This window comes from Solanum stenotomum, chromosome 4 (assembly GCF_019186545.1).
Source record: "Solanum stenotomum isolate F172 chromosome 4, ASM1918654v1, whole genome shotgun sequence".
NCBI lineage: Eukaryota > Viridiplantae > Streptophyta > Magnoliopsida > Solanales > Solanaceae > Solanum > Solanum stenotomum.
In genome coordinates this window covers 11,258,165-11,278,417 of record NC_064285.1, presented here as the reverse complement: position 1 = coordinate 11,278,417, position 20,253 = coordinate 11,258,165, and the positions used below count along the sequence as shown (strand labels likewise).

At 32.9% G+C, this 20,253-nt stretch overlaps 1 protein-coding gene across 1 annotated transcript; it reads right to left on the bottom strand.

Moving 5' to 3' along the window:
* Positions 1 to 309: 309 nt before the first annotated feature.
* On the bottom strand, positions 310 to 2,857 carry LOC125862507 (uncharacterized). Its single transcript, XM_049542598.1, has 6 exons — positions 2,763 to 2,857; positions 2,545 to 2,677; positions 2,158 to 2,261; positions 1,929 to 2,073; positions 1,715 to 1,855; positions 310 to 1,419 (listed from the first exon to the last, which is right to left on the bottom strand). The coding sequence occupies exons 1-6, from the start codon at positions 2,801 to 2,803 to the stop codon at positions 442 to 444; spliced, it is 1,542 nt and encodes a 513-aa protein (XP_049398555.1). The 5' UTR covers positions 2,804 to 2,857; the 3' UTR covers positions 310 to 441.
* Between the last annotated feature and the right edge of the window lie 17,396 nt (positions 2,858 to 20,253).

Here is a 20,253-nt window from a genome sequence, read left to right as displayed (position 1 = left end):
ATTTTAGTTCCAAAAGTTCTTTTGTATTAATCTGAAGTTTTCTTTCTCTAATTTTACAGGACCTATACTAATTTCTGTACATATATTCTAAAACTCATCACATTAAACTTAGTAAGACAAGTTATTTGAAGTTGTGAATGTCTCGCGCTATATTATTTGATACGTACAGGAACCACTAACAAAATACAATTTCATCGACATTTAGTGTATTGCACAAGGCATTTAGAGAATAATGTGATTTCCAATTCAGAAAATGTAATTCTGTTTCTCTGTTCAATGAAAGTTCCAATTCTGTTTTCTTAGTTAGATACTATATATTAACATTTGAAAGTGTTACGTCTAATTTTTAAAAGGTAAATCAATAAAGAATATGATGAGAAAACAGTTAGTTATATGAAGAATGGTACAATGGTTAATTCCATCTAATTTACTACAACTTAATTAGTTCCCTTTGAGAGCTGCCAGTCGAGTGACAAAGTCATCGTAATCTGGCAGCTTGGGATGTATATGCCCATTTGGACTCAACATATCGCGATTTGCTTGAGTGTCTCCTTCTCGAAGTGTCACTGGAGGACTTGCTTGTTTTAATTCAACACGAATCGATCTCTTCCTTGATACTTCACTGTTCTCAACTTCAGCTAATTTAACAACTGATTTTGGTGTTTTAACTTCATTTTTAGATGCCTGTTTCCTAGTGTAGTGCATTAGAAGCCTATCCATCATCTTTTCCTCTTCATCGCGTTGATCAACATGATCACTACTTGCAATTTTTATCCCATGTTTTCCGTGTCTCAATCTTCTATCCGAATCCTCCTCACTATCATGCATTGGCTGCAGTCGTGTCCTGACTGATTTCGGTTTTGGCTTTTGTATTGTATCATTTACACAACTATCTTCTTCTTTGACAATCTTTACTCCCCGCTGATTCATCTCTATATGTCCGTGTGTCTCCCCTGTGGTGCCGGTAGGAGATGCATCTAAACTGATTTTAACAATGCAGGCTCTTGACTTGTTGTAACTGGGCTGAGTTGGTCTATAATAGAATGGTGTATTGTCATCAGATTTTTCTTCAGAAACACTTTTAATGATCTTTCGCTCACTTTGTTGCCCATTTTTTCCAATGATATCCGCTTTAGTATCTTTTGCTGGAGGTTTGTCATCTAAGTATCTGTTGGATGCGTGACTTATGTTGTCTCTTTTCTGTTTGCCAATCTCCTTTCCCTTAGGTAAGCTTCGTACATCGCCAGGGACTTCTTTTCTCCCATGAGATGAATGATGTTCCCTTTTCGTCTTAGAAGTCGTATGTATCCTTGCATTCTCATGATTAATCTTAGCCTTTTGATGTTCTTTCCTCTGAGCTGATTCATCGATTTTCTTGTGCAATTTGTGCTCTTCATTACTATGACTCTTCGGCGAGTCCTGTGCAAGATAGGTATAAAGTGAAACTACTATTTAAGGTAAACAGAAGCAGAACTTAGACATGAACTTTGTCATAACTAAAAACTTGTTTTAAAACATCTACACATGAAATCGAAGCCAAAATATGTGAAGGCCAAGAAAAGGACAAAGGAACTCCTTTCGATTCTCCACATTACTCTACCCTTACTAAGTAAGAATCGTTTAACTTCTATACACTGACAGTGTCACAAGCATGTCTTGTTTGTGACTACAATGTTTCAATGCTTGAATTGTTGTAATTGTATAGAAGGCTTACATGTACAGCTATCTGTGGTTTCGATAGCTTATGTTCCAATGCCTTTGAATTCCATCTTACACCAGATTCTACTGCTATATCTCGCATCAACTGAAGCTTCATGTCCTTTGTAGGCGGTTGAGACTTAAGCTTACTAACAATCTGTCAAGAACGAATATGAATACGTTTAAAATGAGTTCTATGTGAAATTATGTTATGACTTATGAGTAAGTACCTCTTTATTCACAAAACATTCAAGGGAATTTCCATATCTTTCAGTAAATATATCTCTCAGTTCGCGTAATTCTGGCAGATCGGAAAGTCTTGCTGCTGAAAACATCAAAGTCGATACAGCTTCTCTGCATTCCTCCGGGCACTCCCTAAAAACAAACAATCACACAGAAAATAGGTGATTAGTCCTATTTCTCAATAGGCCATTTCACCTCACAGTTAACACTATTTACCTCTGTTTACTCATGGTAGCGAGGTGACTCGAGATATGCAGACAGTATTGTTCCAAGAAATCGTAACAGCTCGAGATATTGAGCTCAACTAGAAGGCCATCTGCCTGTTGCATTAACACAACTTTTACATTAGAATCTATTGATCATCGAATTCTCCAAAATAACACTACTGCTCTCAAAATATGTTCAATTTTCAAAGGCGAATCTAAAACAAGTTCTATTGCTTTCAGCTCGAACTAAGCAAGCATATTATAAGAAAGTTGAAACATGTATGCATATAATTAGATCAGACTCATTCCGAACATACTAAGTACTCAAGATCTTCGATTTGCCTCTCATGACTAGAACATTAGACTACGAAACATAGCTATAATAAAAGAAAATTACCCTGCCGTAGGCATTGACATCAGCTCCAGATTTAAGAAGGTCAGCCATATCATTCTTCAAATATTTCAGCATAGCACCTCTTTTTTTTCTGATCATCTCGATTCGAGTCTTTGTTTGCTTGATTGTAGACTTGCTGCATCAGACAAAACACACAAAAAGATTGAGTCTACTACTATTATGCCTCAGTTCCAAGAAAATTAAAGAGTTGACATTCTCACCATTTGGTATAGAGCTTGCTTTTTAACAATGCGTCAAACATTCTGATTTGCTAAAAGGCTACGATATTATTGGTTTAGTGAAAGAGCAATATTATTCTCATTCAAATGGATTAAATACTACTACTCTTCCTCCCAATTTACGTTTCAGTACATCACATAAATTGAGACGGAGAGCATTAAATCCTCAGCTGCCACGTGGAACTCCTACATTCTGCCGGCTGGGTAACTGTAATTCTTTTCTTTTACCATATTACCCTCAATGTTCCACTGGGGGCTGAATAATTCAGAGGATTGAATTATGAATACTCCTGTTTGCAACAAATTATGAAGTGACAAAAAAATAAATTAGTGTAGTGGTGTATTTTTCGAAATAGGATGATTTGATCTCTCTTTTTGAATATTCCATGAATTTGCGGAATATTTCAAATATCTTTTAACAAAATATAATACATTTATATAGACATAAACTAAAGTTTAGGATTAGAGTAGTATCCAAGAAATCTAACTGGAATCAAATACTTCTTCTAGAGTCCCAACTAGAACTGAATACACAAAATCTCACAAGTTTTCAATGTCTACAACTCTCTCCGTCCCATATTAGTTGATCATTATATTAAAAATAGTTATCCCTTATTAGTTGTCCATCTTACTAAATTAAGAAAATATTAATTAATTTTTTTCTATATTACCCTTGCAATTAATTTTTTTTAAAGTGTTCACATTTGTTTGTAAAATTTTCAAGAAGATTTTAAGGGGTGAATTAATAGAATTATTTTTTTATTTATGATTTCTTAAGCATCGTGTAAAATGAAAAGTGATAAACTCATATGGGACGGAGGAGTAGAACTTTTAACTTTTGTACATGACAGTATATACTAGTTAAAACAAGAAGGAGCTTATAATAGGCTTAATTTTATTATTAACTTCGAAGATATAAAATCAATAATCAATTATAACCAGCTCAAAAAGACAGATAGCGTAATAATTCTTTATTATTATTATATTTGATTTGATCAAACAAATGGGAATGAGTTGGACGATCATTATTGGATTGTCATTTGTCACTCCCATTAAGTTATATTTTGTCGTGAGATATAATGTACAATAATTTCAGGATAAAATGTATGATTATTTATTATGCGTTTGATTAGAGATATTAAATAATGTTTAGATTATTTGTCTTATCATTTATATATAAATAATGAAATAAATTATTTTATATATTTAACGAAATATCTTATCAGGATAACTTATTTCAAATCAAACGAGAAGAAAATAATACTCAAGTAGTCAACTAATTTCCCTCTTTCCCTAATGTTCCGGTGATTAGTGGGCACATTCGAACATGGAATTTGGTCAGGCCATTTAAAAATAATTATTACATATGATTCATGATGTGGCCACTCTAGCCATTCTTTAATAATAATTTAACATAAGTGTTATTCCATCTAATTCATGATGTTAATTGTTAATCATACAACCTAATTCTCCACAAAGGAAAATCCAATCTAGGATCCAAACTCATGACCTCAAGTACTAGTCAAAGGAGAGATAGAATTAAAAATTTAAGATCATTAAATTTAGAATAATTGTAATTTTATTATATGTATATATATTTTAGGAATAATTAGTACACAATTATGTTGTTTGGATTAACAAAAAAAACTTGTTTAATTGAATTCATAAAACCCGCTTTAGATTTGTTTATACGTTGTATATATAACTCACTCTTTCTATAAAGCACAATTTAGGGGGTGTTTTGCTAAATTATAAACATTTTAAAATTTATTTATGTTTGATATAAAGGCCAGAAGTAATTCAGAGAATAAATAGGTCTAATCAATAAAAATGGTAGTGGAGTGGTAAATATTTATTATCTTTAATTGAGGTCTTGAATTTAAATTCTTATGAGTATGGGATTTTCATTAAAAAATACTTTATCCATCAATATAAAATTTTAGATGCAAATCTAAATTTAATCAAAATTTCAATATGAATTAAAAAAACAAATCAAAATAATCCCCTAAAAAGAAAAGAAAGAGAATAAACAGGTCTAGGGAGCACACCAAAATCCCTACACCATAATAATGACATTTGACTAAATAAAAAGAAAATAATCTCTTCTATTTTTCATCATTAATCATTTTTAAAAAAATGTATAAATTTTTATTTTTCGTCTATACTTTCTTCGTTTTTATTTACATGTCGTTCTTATTAAAAATATATGTTCCTTAATACTCTCTCCATTCACTTTTACTTGTCACTTATTTCTAAAATAAACTTTCATTTTTATTTGTCACTTTTGACATATCAAGAAAAAATAATTTATTTTTTTATATTTTATCCCTAGCATTAAATACTATTCTCTATATCAATTTTCAAGACTCAATACTACACATTAATTAGTAGAGATAGTGTGGTAAAATATCTATATCAATAATTACTTTCTTAATGAGTGTGCCAAGTCAAATAGTGTCAAGCAAAAACAAAGGGAAGGTTTACTTGTCATTTTATAAAATCAGTGTATAAATGACACTATTCTTCCTATTTTACTATGCATTTGACCAACACATATAGAAAAACAAAATATACTCCCTCCGTCCCATTTTATATGTCACATTTTTACTTTGCACTTGCATTAAGAAATGATGTAACTTTACCCTTCTATCATTATTTAATATTTTTTTTAAGTCAACTTTATTAATAAATGACAAGATTAATTAACTATTCTGTCAAGGGTATAATAGGCAAAATATGGTAATTTATGCATAAAATTTATAAAATGACAAGTATTGTGGTCCAACTATTTATAGAAAGGGATGATATATAAAATGGGATGGAGGGAGTAATATATAAGGATATAATGATAAACTTACCTAGTTTCTTACGGGACGTGGAATCTAAAATGATGACAACTAAATAGAAATGAAGGAAATAGTTGCAAGAACAGTTCAACCGCTTTAATAGTTTACCAATCAATTATTTATTATCAGTAATAACACTTTTATTTAAATACGTAATTATTTTAAAAAATAATTTCAACATTTTAAAATATTTTTCAATTCTCTTAATGTTTAATCGGTTAATCCAAACGAATTCTTAATTAGAGATAAGAGCAAAAAGTTCTTTTGCAATGAATGACAACATACTTTTAACTTTTAAGCAACTAGTACGCTTTTGTAGTTGCCTTTTGTTTTAATTTAAATTTCTTATAACAACAAAAGTGATGTATCCAGGAATTGAATTTGCATCAATTTGTATATTTGGCACACCTTTAACTACTGAGTTATCCTTTTCAATTGTTTTTATTAGGTTAAAAGTCTAAATATTAACTTAGAACTCATATTTGACCTATATATTTATATTTTCATCATTGCTTACTTAGTGATCAATCGGACACAACATTATCCTCAATTGTCGTTAGAAGTTTTGCTAAAGCTTATGTTAAGATATCATCTACATGTACCTACACAACTAGTGTCGGCAAAATGAGCCCATATTTTGATAACCCGCCCATATTTTAATGGGTTGTGTGAGTGATTTTGTGATTTTTTACATGGGTAAAATATGAATTTTTTTTAATTAAAATTTGGACCAAGTTCATTTTATTAGCAAATAAAAATTCATTAGATACAAACTTGGGTCCAAAAGTGACCCAAATCCCAAAAACAGAAATAGCACAGCCAAAAAGACACTCCATTAGGAAACAAAGGAAGCTCCAGCCGCAATGGCTTATCCATATTCAACCCATAAAAATATAGGTAAAGTATGAATTAGTCAAATGGGTTAAGCATCTAATTTTTATTCACTATAAATTCATGATATCACCAAAAATATTGTACCTTCTCTTGCTTTTTATGTTCTTCTATAGAACTAACTAGTATACGTGCCCGCGCGTTGCGCGGAGATTACTAAAAATTATTTAATTGTTCAAATATATTTCATCATTTTGATTTTATTAAAATATAATTATCATCATATTTTTCATGCAATATACTTAATATCATAAATTTTTATATAACTAAAGGAACAAATCATATAAATGCATGCGCACGATCATCAAATAACATTTTTGATAAAACTAAATATTATAATTATATATTTCTTATACAAACGTTTCAAAAATATATCATGATTAAAAATAAATAAGAATGAAAGAATTAAGAGAATATGTTGGTACACTCTCTCAAATTAATATATGAAAAAAAATTATTTATTATTTTCTTTCAATGGAGAGATTTTGTGTAAACTAAAGAATTTATTCATTTTCAAAAAAAATTCATAATAATTTTAAAATATTTATCTGAATAATAAATTCCTCATGTTAATGTTCAATTTAAAAGTTGTGTACAAAAATACATGACATCTCTTTATTCATTTCATATTGATCAAGTGTCTACGCTTCTACTCCTCTAAGTGTTATCTAAGTAAGCTAAACANCATAAACTTCTTTTCTTTCAAGTTTACATTTAAGTATAAGGGATCTAAGGGAAAATGGGTCAAGAGCAAAATGAGTTTAAAATATAAGTAAGTTCTATTTAATTCTAAATTAAAAATATGACAAATCACAATAGATCACATTCTATTTTAAAGAACAAAATTTGACCACATTCAAAATTTATTTGAGGGGTACCCTTAAACCAAAACCTAATTGTTTAGGGTACTTGTAGATCTAAAAGTCGAAGGACGTTATTTGAGAGTCATTTTTTTAATACATTAGGGATACTTTAAGTTCTTTTCTATTGTATAAATCAATTTAAGATCGTTATATGAATCTCATAAACTTCATATTCTGAATTCTCTTATACATATGATGACACCATATTGAATTATGTGATACAACTCACTTGCGAGTATGCCTCCAAGCAGTGACAGATCTAGAATTTTCATTAAGGGGGTTTTAAAAAAAAAAGAGTAGTGCTTAAGATTTGAGGTTTGAACCTCTCAACCACTAAGCCAACCTCTAATCTTATATTCAGGAGGTTCAAAATCAATATATAAACATAAAAATTCTTAAAAATACCTTAAATATACAACGTAATTTTTTGCCTAGGGGGTTCGGGTGAACCCCCTCGGCAGACTCTAGGTCCGCCCCTACCTCCAAGTGGAAACCAATAGAACTTTTATTTTAAGCCCGGAAATATTTGGAGCCCAAAAAATTTGTACTATTGATTTATCAATTTATTTTAATTTTAAAAATGTTGAAATTTGTGAGAATAAAAGAGTGCAAAATCTTTACAGGAACTGCAAAAAGTATTTAATGTTATGCACGTTACCGATACTGAGCGAGTTGAACTAGTTGCATATCAATTGAAGAATGTTGTTAGGGGTTGGTTTGACCAGTTGAAGAGGGTAGAACTGAGGGAGCACCACCTGCGAGTTGGGCTTGTTTTGAGGAGGCTTTCTTGGGGCATTTCTTTCCCCGAGAATTGAAAGAGGCTAGGTACGGGAATTTCTCACACTTAAGTAGGACCCTTTGAGCGTTCATGAGTATGGGTTGAAGTTCACCCAACTATCCTATTATGCTCCGGAGATGGTTGTGGATATGAGGAATAAAATGAGTTTGTTTGTTGTTGGGCTGTCTCGTCTGTCGAGTAAGGAAGGTAAGGTTGCAATGCTAATAGGTGACATAGATATATCAAGGTTGATGGTCTATGTGCAGCAGGTTGAGGAAGAGAAGCTGAGGGATAAAGAGGAGTTTAGAAACAAGAAAGCGAAAACAAGAAATTAGTCTGGGCAACAAAGAAGTAATGTGAACAGTTCGTCCTTTCAGCAAAAAAAAAAGGGACATGCTTCATCATCTGCTAGTGCACCTGCATCCAGAAACAAAGGTGAGTACAATAGTCAGAATTCACAACACTTCAGAGCTAGACCTGCCCAATCTCAGGGTAGTGTGGCACAAGGAGGTAACTGGGCACCTACATTTGTTAAGTGTGGTAGAACCCACCCAGGTAAGTGTCTCGATGGCTCCACAAGTTTTTTTAAGTGTGGAGAAGAGGGTCACTTCATGAAAGAATGCCCCAAGAACCGGCAAGGAATGGGAGTCAGGGCAATAGACCCTAATCTTCATCAATCTGCACCTAGAAGAGCTACTTCCGGTACTTGCGGAGGAGCAAACCGCCTTTATGCGATCACTAGTCATCAAGAGCAAGAGGACTTTCCATATGTTGTCACTGGTATGATCAAAGTCTTTACTCTTGATGTTTATGCTTTGCTAGACCCAGGAGAAAGTTTATCTTTTGTGACTCTTTATGTTGCAAATGAGTTTGATGTTCTTCCTAAGAAATTTTGTGAACCCTTTTGTGTTTCTACACCTGTTGGGGAGTTTATTCTAGCTGAGCGAGTATATCGTGATTTTGTCATTTCCATCAATCACAAGAATACCATTGCTGATTTAGTTGAGTTAGACATGGTAGATTTTGACGTCATTCTTGGTATGGATTGGCTTCATGAATGTTATGCCTCAATTAATTATAGAACTCGAGTTATTAGATTTCAAATTCCTAATGAGCCAGTTATAGAGTGGAAAAGCAGTTCAACAGTGCCTAATGGTCGTTTTATTTCGTACCTAAAGGCAAGAAAGTTAGTTTCCAAAGGTTGTGTCTATCACTTAGTCTGAGTTAATGACTCTAGTGTTGAGATACCTCATATTCAGTCAACTTCAGTAGTAAAAGAGTTTCCAGAAGTCTTTCCTGATGATCATCCCAGAGTCCCTCATGAGAGAGAAATAGACTTCGGTATAGACATTCTTCTAGATACTCGTCCTATATCTATTCCGCCATATAGACTGGCACCAACAGAGTTGAAAGAGCTAAAAAAGCAGTTGAAAGATCTCATTGATAAGGGCTTTATTCGACCAAGTGTCTCGCCTTGGGACACTCCGGTCTTATTTGTGAGAAATAAAGATTGTTCCCTTAGGATGTGTATAGATTACCACCAGTTGAACAAGGTTACCATCAAGAATAAATATCGTCTTCCGAGAATTGATGATCTTTTCGATCAGCTTCAGGGTGCTACTTGTTTCTCTAAGATAGACCTCAGATCAGGTTACCATCAGTTGAGGGTAAGAGAATGTGATATTCCAAAGACAGCATTCAGGACCCGTTATGGTAATTATAAGTTCTTAGTTATGTCATTTGGTTTGACCAATGGACCTGCATCATTCATGGACCTTATGAATAGAGTATTCAAGCCTTATTTAGATATGTTTGTTATCGTGTTCATTGATGACATACTAATCTATTCAAGGAATGAAGAAGATCATGCTAGTCATCTCAGAGTAGTTCTCCAAACTTTAAAGGATATAGAGTTATATGCCAAGTTCTTTAAGTGTAAGTTTTGGCTTGAGTCTGTGGCATTCTTTGGCCACATTGTGTCTGGAGAGGGAATTAAAGTTGATACCTAAAAAATAGAGGCAGTGCAGAATTGGCCTAGACCCATATCTCTAACTGATATTAGGAGTTTCTTGGGGTTGGCTGGATATTATAGAAGATTCGTAGAGGGATTCTCGTCTATTTTATCTCCTTTGACCAAGTTGACTCAGAAAACAGTGAAATTTCAATGGTCTAAAGCTTGTGAGAAAAGCTTTCAGGAATTGAAAAAGAGGTTGACTACTGCCCCAGTATTGACCTTACCAGAAGGTACTCAAGGTTTTGTGGTATATTTTGATGCGTCTAGAGTTAGTTTGGGTTGTGTGTTGATGCAGAATGGCAAGGTTATAGTTTATGCCTCCAGACAGTTGAAAGTTCATGAGAAGAATTACCCAACCCATGATCTAGAGTTGGCTGATGTAGTGTTTGCTTTGAAAATATGGCATCATTATTTGTATGATGTTCATGTTGATGTATTCACTGATCACAAGAGTCTTCAATATGTGTTTAGTCAAAAAGAGCTTAATCTCAGACAAAGGAGGTGGTTAAAATTACTCAATGATTATGACATGAGTATTCTTTATCACCCAGGTAAGGCTAATGTTGTTGCTGATGCCTTGACCAGGTTGTCTATGGGTAGTACCGCCCATTTTGAGGAAGAAAGAGAGAGTTAGCGAAAGATGTACACATACTTGTATGCTTGGGAGTCCGACTAATGGATTCCACAAAAGGAGTAGTAGTGGTGATGAATGGGGTTGAATCATCATTGGTGTCAGAAGTAAAAGAAGCAAGACCAAGACCCTATTTTGCTTGAATTCAAGGCAAATGTTCATAAACAAAAAATATTAGCTTTTGAATAAGAGGAAGATGATGTATTGAGGTATCAAGGTAGATGGTGTGTACCAAGGGTGGATGAACTCCAAGAGAGGATCATGGAGGAAGCTCATAGCTCCAGATATTCCATTCATCCGGGTTCCACAAAGATGTATCGCGATTTGAGAGAAGTTTATTGGTGGAGTAGTATGAAGAATGGCATTGCAGAGTTTGTTGCTAAGTGTCCGAATTGCCAACAAGTTAAAGTAGAGAATCAAAGGCCCGATGGTTTGGCTCAAAATATAGAACTTTCGGAATGGAAGTGGGAGATGATAAACATGGACTTCATCACAGGTTTGCCAAGGTCTCGCAGGAAGCATGATTTTATTTGGGTGATTGTTGATAGAATGACAAAGTTAGCCCACTTTTTGCCGGTAAAGACTACCCATTCAATAGAAGATTATGCTAAGTTGTATATTCAAGAGGTGGTAAGACTTCATGGGGTTTCGGTCTCCATTATTTCAGACAGAGGTGCGCACAATTTACTATACAGTTTTGGAAGTCATTTCAGAAAGGCTTGGATTCAAAGGTGAACTTAAGTACTGCTTTTCATCCTCAGACGAATGGTCAAGCAGAGCGCACTATTCAGACCTTGGAGGATATGTTGAGGGCTTGTGTGATTGATTTCAAAGGTAATTGGGATGATCACCTACCTCTTATTGAATTTTCTTACAATAATAGTTACCACTCTAGCATCCAGATAGCTCCTTATGGAGCTCTTTATGGGAAAAGGTGCAGATCTCCTATTGGATGGTTTGAAGTTGGTGAAGCAGGGTTGATAGGACCAAATTTAGTCTATCAAGCTATGGAAAAAGTGAAAGTGATTCAAGAGAGGTTGAAAATGGCGCAAAGTCGTCAGAAATCCTACACTGATGTTAGGAGAATGGAGTTAGAGTTTGAAGTAGATGATTGGGTATACTTGAAAGTTTCACCCATGAAGGGTGTTATGAGGTTTGGTAAGAAGGGAAAGCTTAGTCCCCAGTATATTGGTCCTTACAGAATATTCAAGAGGATTGGCAATGAAGGTTATGAGTTAGAGCTACCAAAAGAGTTAGCAGCGGTTCATCCGGTATTTCATGTCTCTATGTTATAAAAGTGCATGGGAGATCTATCACTTATCATACCAACTAAAGCTATTGGAATCAAGGATAACTTATCTTATAGGGAGATTCCTATTCAGATTCTAGATCGCCAAGTTCGCAAGTTGAGAACAAAAGAGGTAGCATCAGTCAAAGTTCTTTAGAGGAATCAATTTGTCGAGGAAGCTACTTGGGAAGCTGAAGAAGATATAAAGAAGAAGTATCCACATCTCTTTGAAACAGGAGAAATTCCAAATCAAGGTACTAATTCTCTTCTTAGTACTCTTTAATATATAAGTTGGCATGTTGTATTTGTATTGCTTGTTGGGTGTATGAGTTGAATGTTAGATGTTACACCCTTAGCCTAGTATGAGTAATCTCATTCGAAGACGAATGCTCACAAGGGGGAGATATTGTAACATCTCGCTAATTGAAAGAACTAGAAAGAGTTAGAATTGGAAATAGTCATTTTAAGAAAAAATGAAAAATCTCGAAATTTATCAAGTTATGTTAAGTTTGGGTTTTTTGGTCAACTTCAAACGACCATAACTCCTAGCTCAGGATTAGTTAGGTGTGCTTCCACATACCTTAGGAAAGATCTTGTAATTATCTTTTCAACGCCGCTGAGTTTGCATGATTTCGAGTTTGTATGAGTGAGATATGCCCATTTGAAGTTGGGTTGTTCAAATAAGGAAAGTCTAATCCGGATTTTTGAAGGGCATTGTGGTCTTTTCCATGCCCCATGACTTGATTTCCTTTTTTTGGTAATTAATTGGGGTCTAAACTGATAGGATTCAGTTTACGCTTTTACAATATTGAGTTAGGGTTTTAGAGAAGAGAAAAATAAGAGGAGAAAAGAGGAGAAGGAGCAAAAATCGTCAAGATCTTCAAGAATCACTTGTGGATATCGTCAAAGGGTGATCCCTACGAGGTATGTGAGGCTTTCATAATGTTGGGTTCATTCACCCATGTGCCAAACATGTTTATTTCAGCGTGAATTCGTTCTAAAAGGGTTGAAAGTTTGATATTCTTGATATGTATTCTTGAATTTGATATCGTTCTTGAATTGGGCTGAGATTCAGAAGTTTCTGAGATCATTACGTCAAATTATAGAGTTGTTTTGAGTTAGGTTCTTAGGTACATTTGTTGGGTATCTGAATCTAAAGAGAAGTTGGGAAAAAGAACCGAGTTTAGGCGAATTGGGGCTGGAAAACGAAGAAGGAAAATTGTCGGGCAAATCTGGGTACCAGGTCTGCATCGCGGACCTGTTCTTCAGATTGGAAAAACTCCTCCTCGCGTCGCGGAGCGGTCACGGACCGTTCTGCCTCAAAAATTATTTTCGCGACCAAAAATTTAAATACACTCCGCGTCGCGGACTTGCTTCCAGACAGTGATTTCTTGATCTTTTCTTGTGTTTAACTATCTAAAAACACTCCTAAACATCATGAGATTGTTCCTATCACAAATCACAAGCCTTGAATCCATAATTCAATTCAAGAAATTTAAGAGTCAAGTCAAGGAAAGTTAAGAGTCAAGTTAAGAGAAATTCATAAAGTTTTCCAAAAGTCTTTTACAAACGATTTAACTTTGTTTTAAGACTTAAGCTTTGAGTTGAGCAAAGAGTAAGAGCAAAGTTCATTTCTTCAAAGATTATACGGGAACTAAGTATTCGCAAGAGTTAAAAATGTTTTCACATTTGAGCAAGAATGGAAACACCAATCCCAAGAGAGCTTTTAAGCTAAGTTTTGAGTAATTATCTCAAACCAAAGAAATAAGTTTTGTTTTAAAAACATATGAGCTAAGTATATTTTGGGAGTAGTATTGAGCACCGATATGGGGATGCGAGTTCATAATAACTCAAGTCTCCATAAACCATGTAGCCATCATGGGTAGTAAATGATCATACTTTTTAGATGATTCCTTAAGTGCTTTTTAGCAGAGACTAGTGTATCCACTTAGTTATGGCGTTCTATATGACGGCAAAGTATATGACAATTCTGGTAGCTTGGGCAAGACGTTGTATCACCACTTAGGCTCATAGTGGTGGTTGTCGGTTAGAAAAACTCCCACATAAACTATATTACTTTATTATACAAGTACAGTTGAGTTTGTTATTGCATTTCTTTAACGAACTAAGTTGCTTTCTACTGTTTTAAAAGTTTTCTATTTATTGCATGTGTATTGTTGCTTTATATTGAGTTAAGTTATTCATGAGTTGAGTAAAGTCAATGTAAGTTTTTCTTTGAGATTCCCTTCAAGCTTATGATATGTTTAGTTTTCCCCTCGCATACTCGTACATTCAATGTACTGATGCCATTTGGCCTGCATAGTTGTTATGATGCAGACACATGTAATCAGGATCAACATCCAGTGCCTCGTTGATCCAGTTGAGCATTCAGAGTCAATTGGTGATCCTTTTTGCTTTCCTGAGGGCTCCTTTTTATCATTTGCTTTTAGTATTTCATTTGTTAGGATGATTGGGGATCTTGTCCAGACATCCCTCCTTATTTTAGAGGCTTTATACACAGTCAGTAGTTCAATTGTCTTTACATTATTATTTCATATGTTAAGACTTGAATTGTCATTTTGGCCAAGTTGAATGTTTGAACTTTAAACGTTCTAAGTTGTTTTATTAAACAGTTGAGTAGAAGTGCATTTGATCATTGTAATAATGCTTAGAGTCTTATGCTGAGTAAGTAAGTCAGGCCAAGGAATCGCTTGGGGCCAGCAATGGGTCTCGAGTACCAGTCCCGCCCTTGGGTGTAGGCTCGAGGCGTGACATTAGAAATCAGAGATGATTAACAATGTTGTATAGGAGTATGGACTTCATGAAGTAGACCAAAGTCCAACACCCACTTCAGTCATTTGCTAATAATGAAAAATTGGGAATGTGTTGATTTTTTCCGGTATTATTGGAGCATACAAATGGTTTGGACACATCATTTGATGACGATAGAATTAAACATGTTCTTAAAATTAGCATTGATATTATATAATAGGTTTGGCTACTACAAAATTGATATCTACCACACATAAAAAAATAAGTACATTCGGATAATTCAATAGTTGATTAATTGTATGGATTGAGATTGAATTATGATAATTTTTATACATCAAAGACTTTCTATATCCTAGCAAGAATTGAAGAATTTTGTGGGAAAGGCCAAGGAATCAGATGGTGTTCCAATGGACGCAATCAATAAAGGATGGTATGGAAATTAGACTATTTCTTGTAAATTATAAATGGATTCTAGTGGCAAACATTTTATTCAATGGCCCGTTGAAGAATCGAACTTGAGAAAGCAAAATGTCCAACTAAGAAATTATAAATTGAACAAGGGAGAAGATGTGGAAGTTCAAGGAATCAAACATTTTGTTTACAAAATAAATATGTCTTTTTTTTGAAATATTGTCACCTATGACTTAGGTGTTCGAGTCATGGAAACAGACACTAAAATACATGTTAGAACATCCTACATCATGTGATCCTTTCCAGAAATTTCTATATTGCAAGATGTTTTATGATCTGAATTGGTCTTTTATATAAAATTATTGTGACGACACAAATTTAGAGCTAATTTGTGAGTGTTAACATAATAAGCTAACGTTGAATTTACATTTACCTTTTCAAGATTGGAAAATGTAGAAGAATTTGATATCTACTCCAAGTGCACAATTACCAAAAACTAAATAAGTCTAACGTGTAGAATGAAAGAATAAAACATTCTACTCTAGGCAATGATGCAAATCAAACATTTAACCGCACCACATACAAGAGTAAGTGTCATTGTGAAATACCAACAACAACAATAACATACATAGTGAAATAATCTCACAAAGTAAAGTATGAGGAAAATAAAGTGTACATAGATCATACTCCTACGTCACAGAGGTATTTTGTATATCTCCTTCTTTGAAATGACACGAGACATCAAATTTTGATCTTAAATGCACATTCATTTAAGATACAAACAAATCCATTAAAAACTAAAGGTTTGGCAAGAAACCAGGGGAGGCTCAACAAATCTCGTGGTACAAGGCAAAATCATATTAAGAGGCCCTTAAATTTATTTTATAAAATTTATACAGTATCATGAAAATCTATTTTCTACACAATAAATTAATCATTTAAGACAAAAAAAATATCAAATTTCGCACAAAAACAAAAAAGAAAGGAAGATGAGAACAAAAAATAAAAGTGATGGATCATCGATGTTAAGCTTCAAAACTCAAATTGAAATTTTAATTTGGCTATCATCACAAATAAGAAAAAGAAAAGAACATACATAACTTAATAGTTGAAATTTTGAGCATGGATAGTAACAAAAATATCCAAATTTCTGATCAATTTAAATGATTTAATTCTTTTTAAATGATATAATTCATTCCATTAAGTAGCACTCATTGGTGAATATCTAAAACAAATTATAAAATTTTCATATAATATATTAAATTAAAACGAAAAGGAAACTTGTGCATGAATATTTTTGTGTTCACGTAGTTTAAGAAAAGATTGAAAAAAATTCATTATGTTATCAATATATATATAACTTAGTTCCTGTATAAAAAGGATAAAATTTAAAATTGGAAGTTAAAACAAATATATCAAATAATGAGTGAAAAGATTATGAGAATTTATGAACTTATTGGTAAAAAATACTCTCAAACAAATAATAATAAAAACTATACAATAACAATTTTATTTATATAAATTATATTCATATATAATAAAATTAATAATAATCATTTAAACAAATTTGGGGCCTTCAAATTTTTGAGGCCTAAGGTAATGGCCTCACTAGCCAAGCCTTAGAGCCGCCCCGGCAAGAAACACAATTTCTTTAATAGTCAATAAATATGAATATTGTAATATTAAGAGCCAATGACATTTGTAATATTAATAGTCAATAAGTATGAATATTGTAAATCAATAAATCTAACAAAAGCATGTGAAAACAAAAAAAAATTTGAAAGAAATTTTTTGGGCTTGGTGGGATTCCATCCTGAATTTTTACCATGCAATTGATAAAAATAGCAGAGCAATTATCTCCAAAAATTCAACATGGAAATCTAAGATATTATGCCTCACTTTGTTGAATTTAAGATCCATTAGACATGGGATTGTTTGTGTTGGAAACATCTGCATTACCCCAACCTGTCTCTCAAGCAAATCATTGAATTTCTCTATTTGAACCTTCACCTCTAACGACCTATGTTATTTTCTCTATTTTATCATATTTTATGCGTTTAGAGATTTCCTAAAGTTACTTCAAGTCATTTATAAATATTCTTCTTTTTCTAAAAATCCCCCCCTCCCCCCCAAAAAAAATATGGGGTCCAAAGCGATGACTTTAGCGGCCTGGGTTAAGACGTCCCTGCTTTCTGTATCAAAGATATTGCTCCCATGACCTTGGGTCCTCCAGGGCGGTGATCCCTGAGTGTTATTTCTCTTTGTTCTCTCATATATATATATGGTGGCATATTAAATGAATCAAAATATTTTTTAATTTTGTGGTGTTAAGCATGTTACATGGAAAAATATAATTAAATTTTAAAAATTGTTAAAAAGGAAAGAAATATTGAAATTTGCAAGAAAAAAAGAGTGCAAAATCTTTTTTTTTTTTTTAAATAAGTAAAGAAAGATTTATTTTTTCAATAGAAATATTTTAGATGTTCGAATTAAATTACTCAAATCTCCATATTATTAGATAAAAAAATTTATGTAACAAGATCTAAAGTAATGTATTACATACACATGGATGACTTATTAACTTGTAACAACTCTACTAACACTATTAGTATCAGATTTTTATTATAAACTTAAAAACATTATACCTTATAAAAATATTACATGATACACAGTAAATATAGATTAAAAAATAAATTAAGACATCTTGTTGGAAGTTAGCTTTAGCCTAGTAATTTTATTGAATCACACTTGATCTAGTGTTTTGGAGGTTAAAAATAATGATATGCTGTTGTGAATAATTTTTTGACGGACGACTATAATAAAAAAAATTCTATTTCTATTATATAGTAACATGAAGAGGAGGACGACAAAGGGTATATTGGTCATTTCACACTAATAAAAATATTCCACATAGTTCTCGAAGCAACCATTTCTGCACTTTCTTTCACCGACAAATACAAGAACAACTCAATATCTCTATTTTTTGCTTCCAAACCTAATTTCTTGGCACCGTTCAATTTTACAGTATCTTTCGAATTCGGAAGGAGCAAACAATAATTATGCAGTGAGCCATTAAAATGGAGCTCTAGAAAGTCCGGTTGGCCTTTTTTTTCTCTCCCCTAAACAGATACAACAACACGGCAGCAACTCAAGGTTTCTTTCAATTTTAGGCTCTCTTTAGTTTCACTTTTGCTTTTTCATGTAATAAACCTAATTAAACTTGTAAACTTTGTATTAGATGTTGTGATTTATTACTAATAGTAAGCCTTTTTGATTCACCTCTTGAATTTGTTTGATCTTAAAAAAATGTTATCTTTAATTAATTTGTTTCATACTGAAAAAATTATAATTTTAAATCGTGTAGATCTTAGATTCATTGTGCAGTGTTTGTCTCTGTTATTTTTTACAACAACAATATACTTACATTCTTCAACAAACACAACACAATGCCTTTCCTATATTGAACTAATAGCTTAACTTGTTAAAATATTTGAACATACATAAGATGATGTCCTTTTACCCATTAGAAAAAGAAAAGAAAAAATTACATAGATACTGCTATTACTCTTTTGAGGGTTGCAATATTATTCATATTAGTAGAATTTGGAACAGGTTCTAGGAAAGAGATGGCTAATGTTTTTTCCAATTCCCTTTATATTTTGACACGTTTAAATGACTGATTACCATCATTCCATGGCTTAATAAAAAGGAACACTAATTTTATGGATCACATATTCTAATATATATTAAGAGATTCAAGAGTCAAAAGAAAGCCTTCAAGAATCCCATTTAGTTGATCCATGCACTGATATTTTTGCTTGAATATATGTGCTTGTGATTACACACCCCACTTGTTTAGGATTGAAACACAGTTGTCATTCGTTTGTTTATAAACATGAGTCAAGTGAGTGTATATTTGGATGGCTTTTACCGCTTGCAATTTTTTTAAAACTTGTATAAGTAATTACTTTCTGATTGCGTTGTTGCACGAAAAAATTTGAAAAGGGGTGCTTGAAACTTGAAAGTATATGAAATTGATTCTATTTCTTAATCCCTATTGAAATCTAGCTCAGACATGTATGATGCATCCTTCTAGTATTACTATTTGTTGGTTTTTGTTAAGAGTAGAAGATTAGTCTTCTCTTGCATTGACGTAGCTCATGACTGCTTATTCTTCATTCATCAGTATGAGTTAGAGCTAGAGAAGCTTGCCATGGAATTGGAGGAGGATTGAAGAACACAGAAAGAGTGAAACAATGCATCATTGAGCAACATAAAAAAATTCATAATCTCACTTATCTTACATCTGTTAAAATATGTGAGTTCGGTTGTTGTGAACTTCCTTAGACTATCTCGTCTCTTTGAATTGTCTCGAGTTTAGCTCTTTTTTAGAATTTCAGATGATACTCCACTTAGGACACAACGAAATGGCTTGGATTTCATCTAAATCAATCCATACTTTGGTTTGGTTAGTCATTTTCTTAAATATTCCTCCAATTTTGAAGCCTAAGTTGTTTTTGGAGTCTTTAGGTCTGTTGTGGTGATTGTTGTCTTTGTGTGTGTTCAACCTTCTTAACTTTAGTAAGTGTCATCTTCTGCAGGATTTAAATTTCCCAATTAGCTTCTTCGCATTAAAATGTCAAGTTTTCGAGGTCTATGGTGCTCTTTTGACTGGTAATACGTCAATGTCAAGATTTGTTTGATCATCTTGGATATGCCTATCTCCCTTTTCACTGATTTTATTATCTATGCACAAAAATCGTATGTTTATATTTATTTGAGTTGTTTTTACCTATGAAATGTGCCTTTAAAGTTGAAATTATATCACCATATAACCATACTAAATAGTATTAAACATATGGACTATGGTTGACTGGATTTTTTTCCGAAGAATATTCGTTAGAACAAAAAAGTTACAGCAATGTCAGGGAGGAGTTATAATTATGATCACACCTCTGAAAATGTATGCACTGAACCAA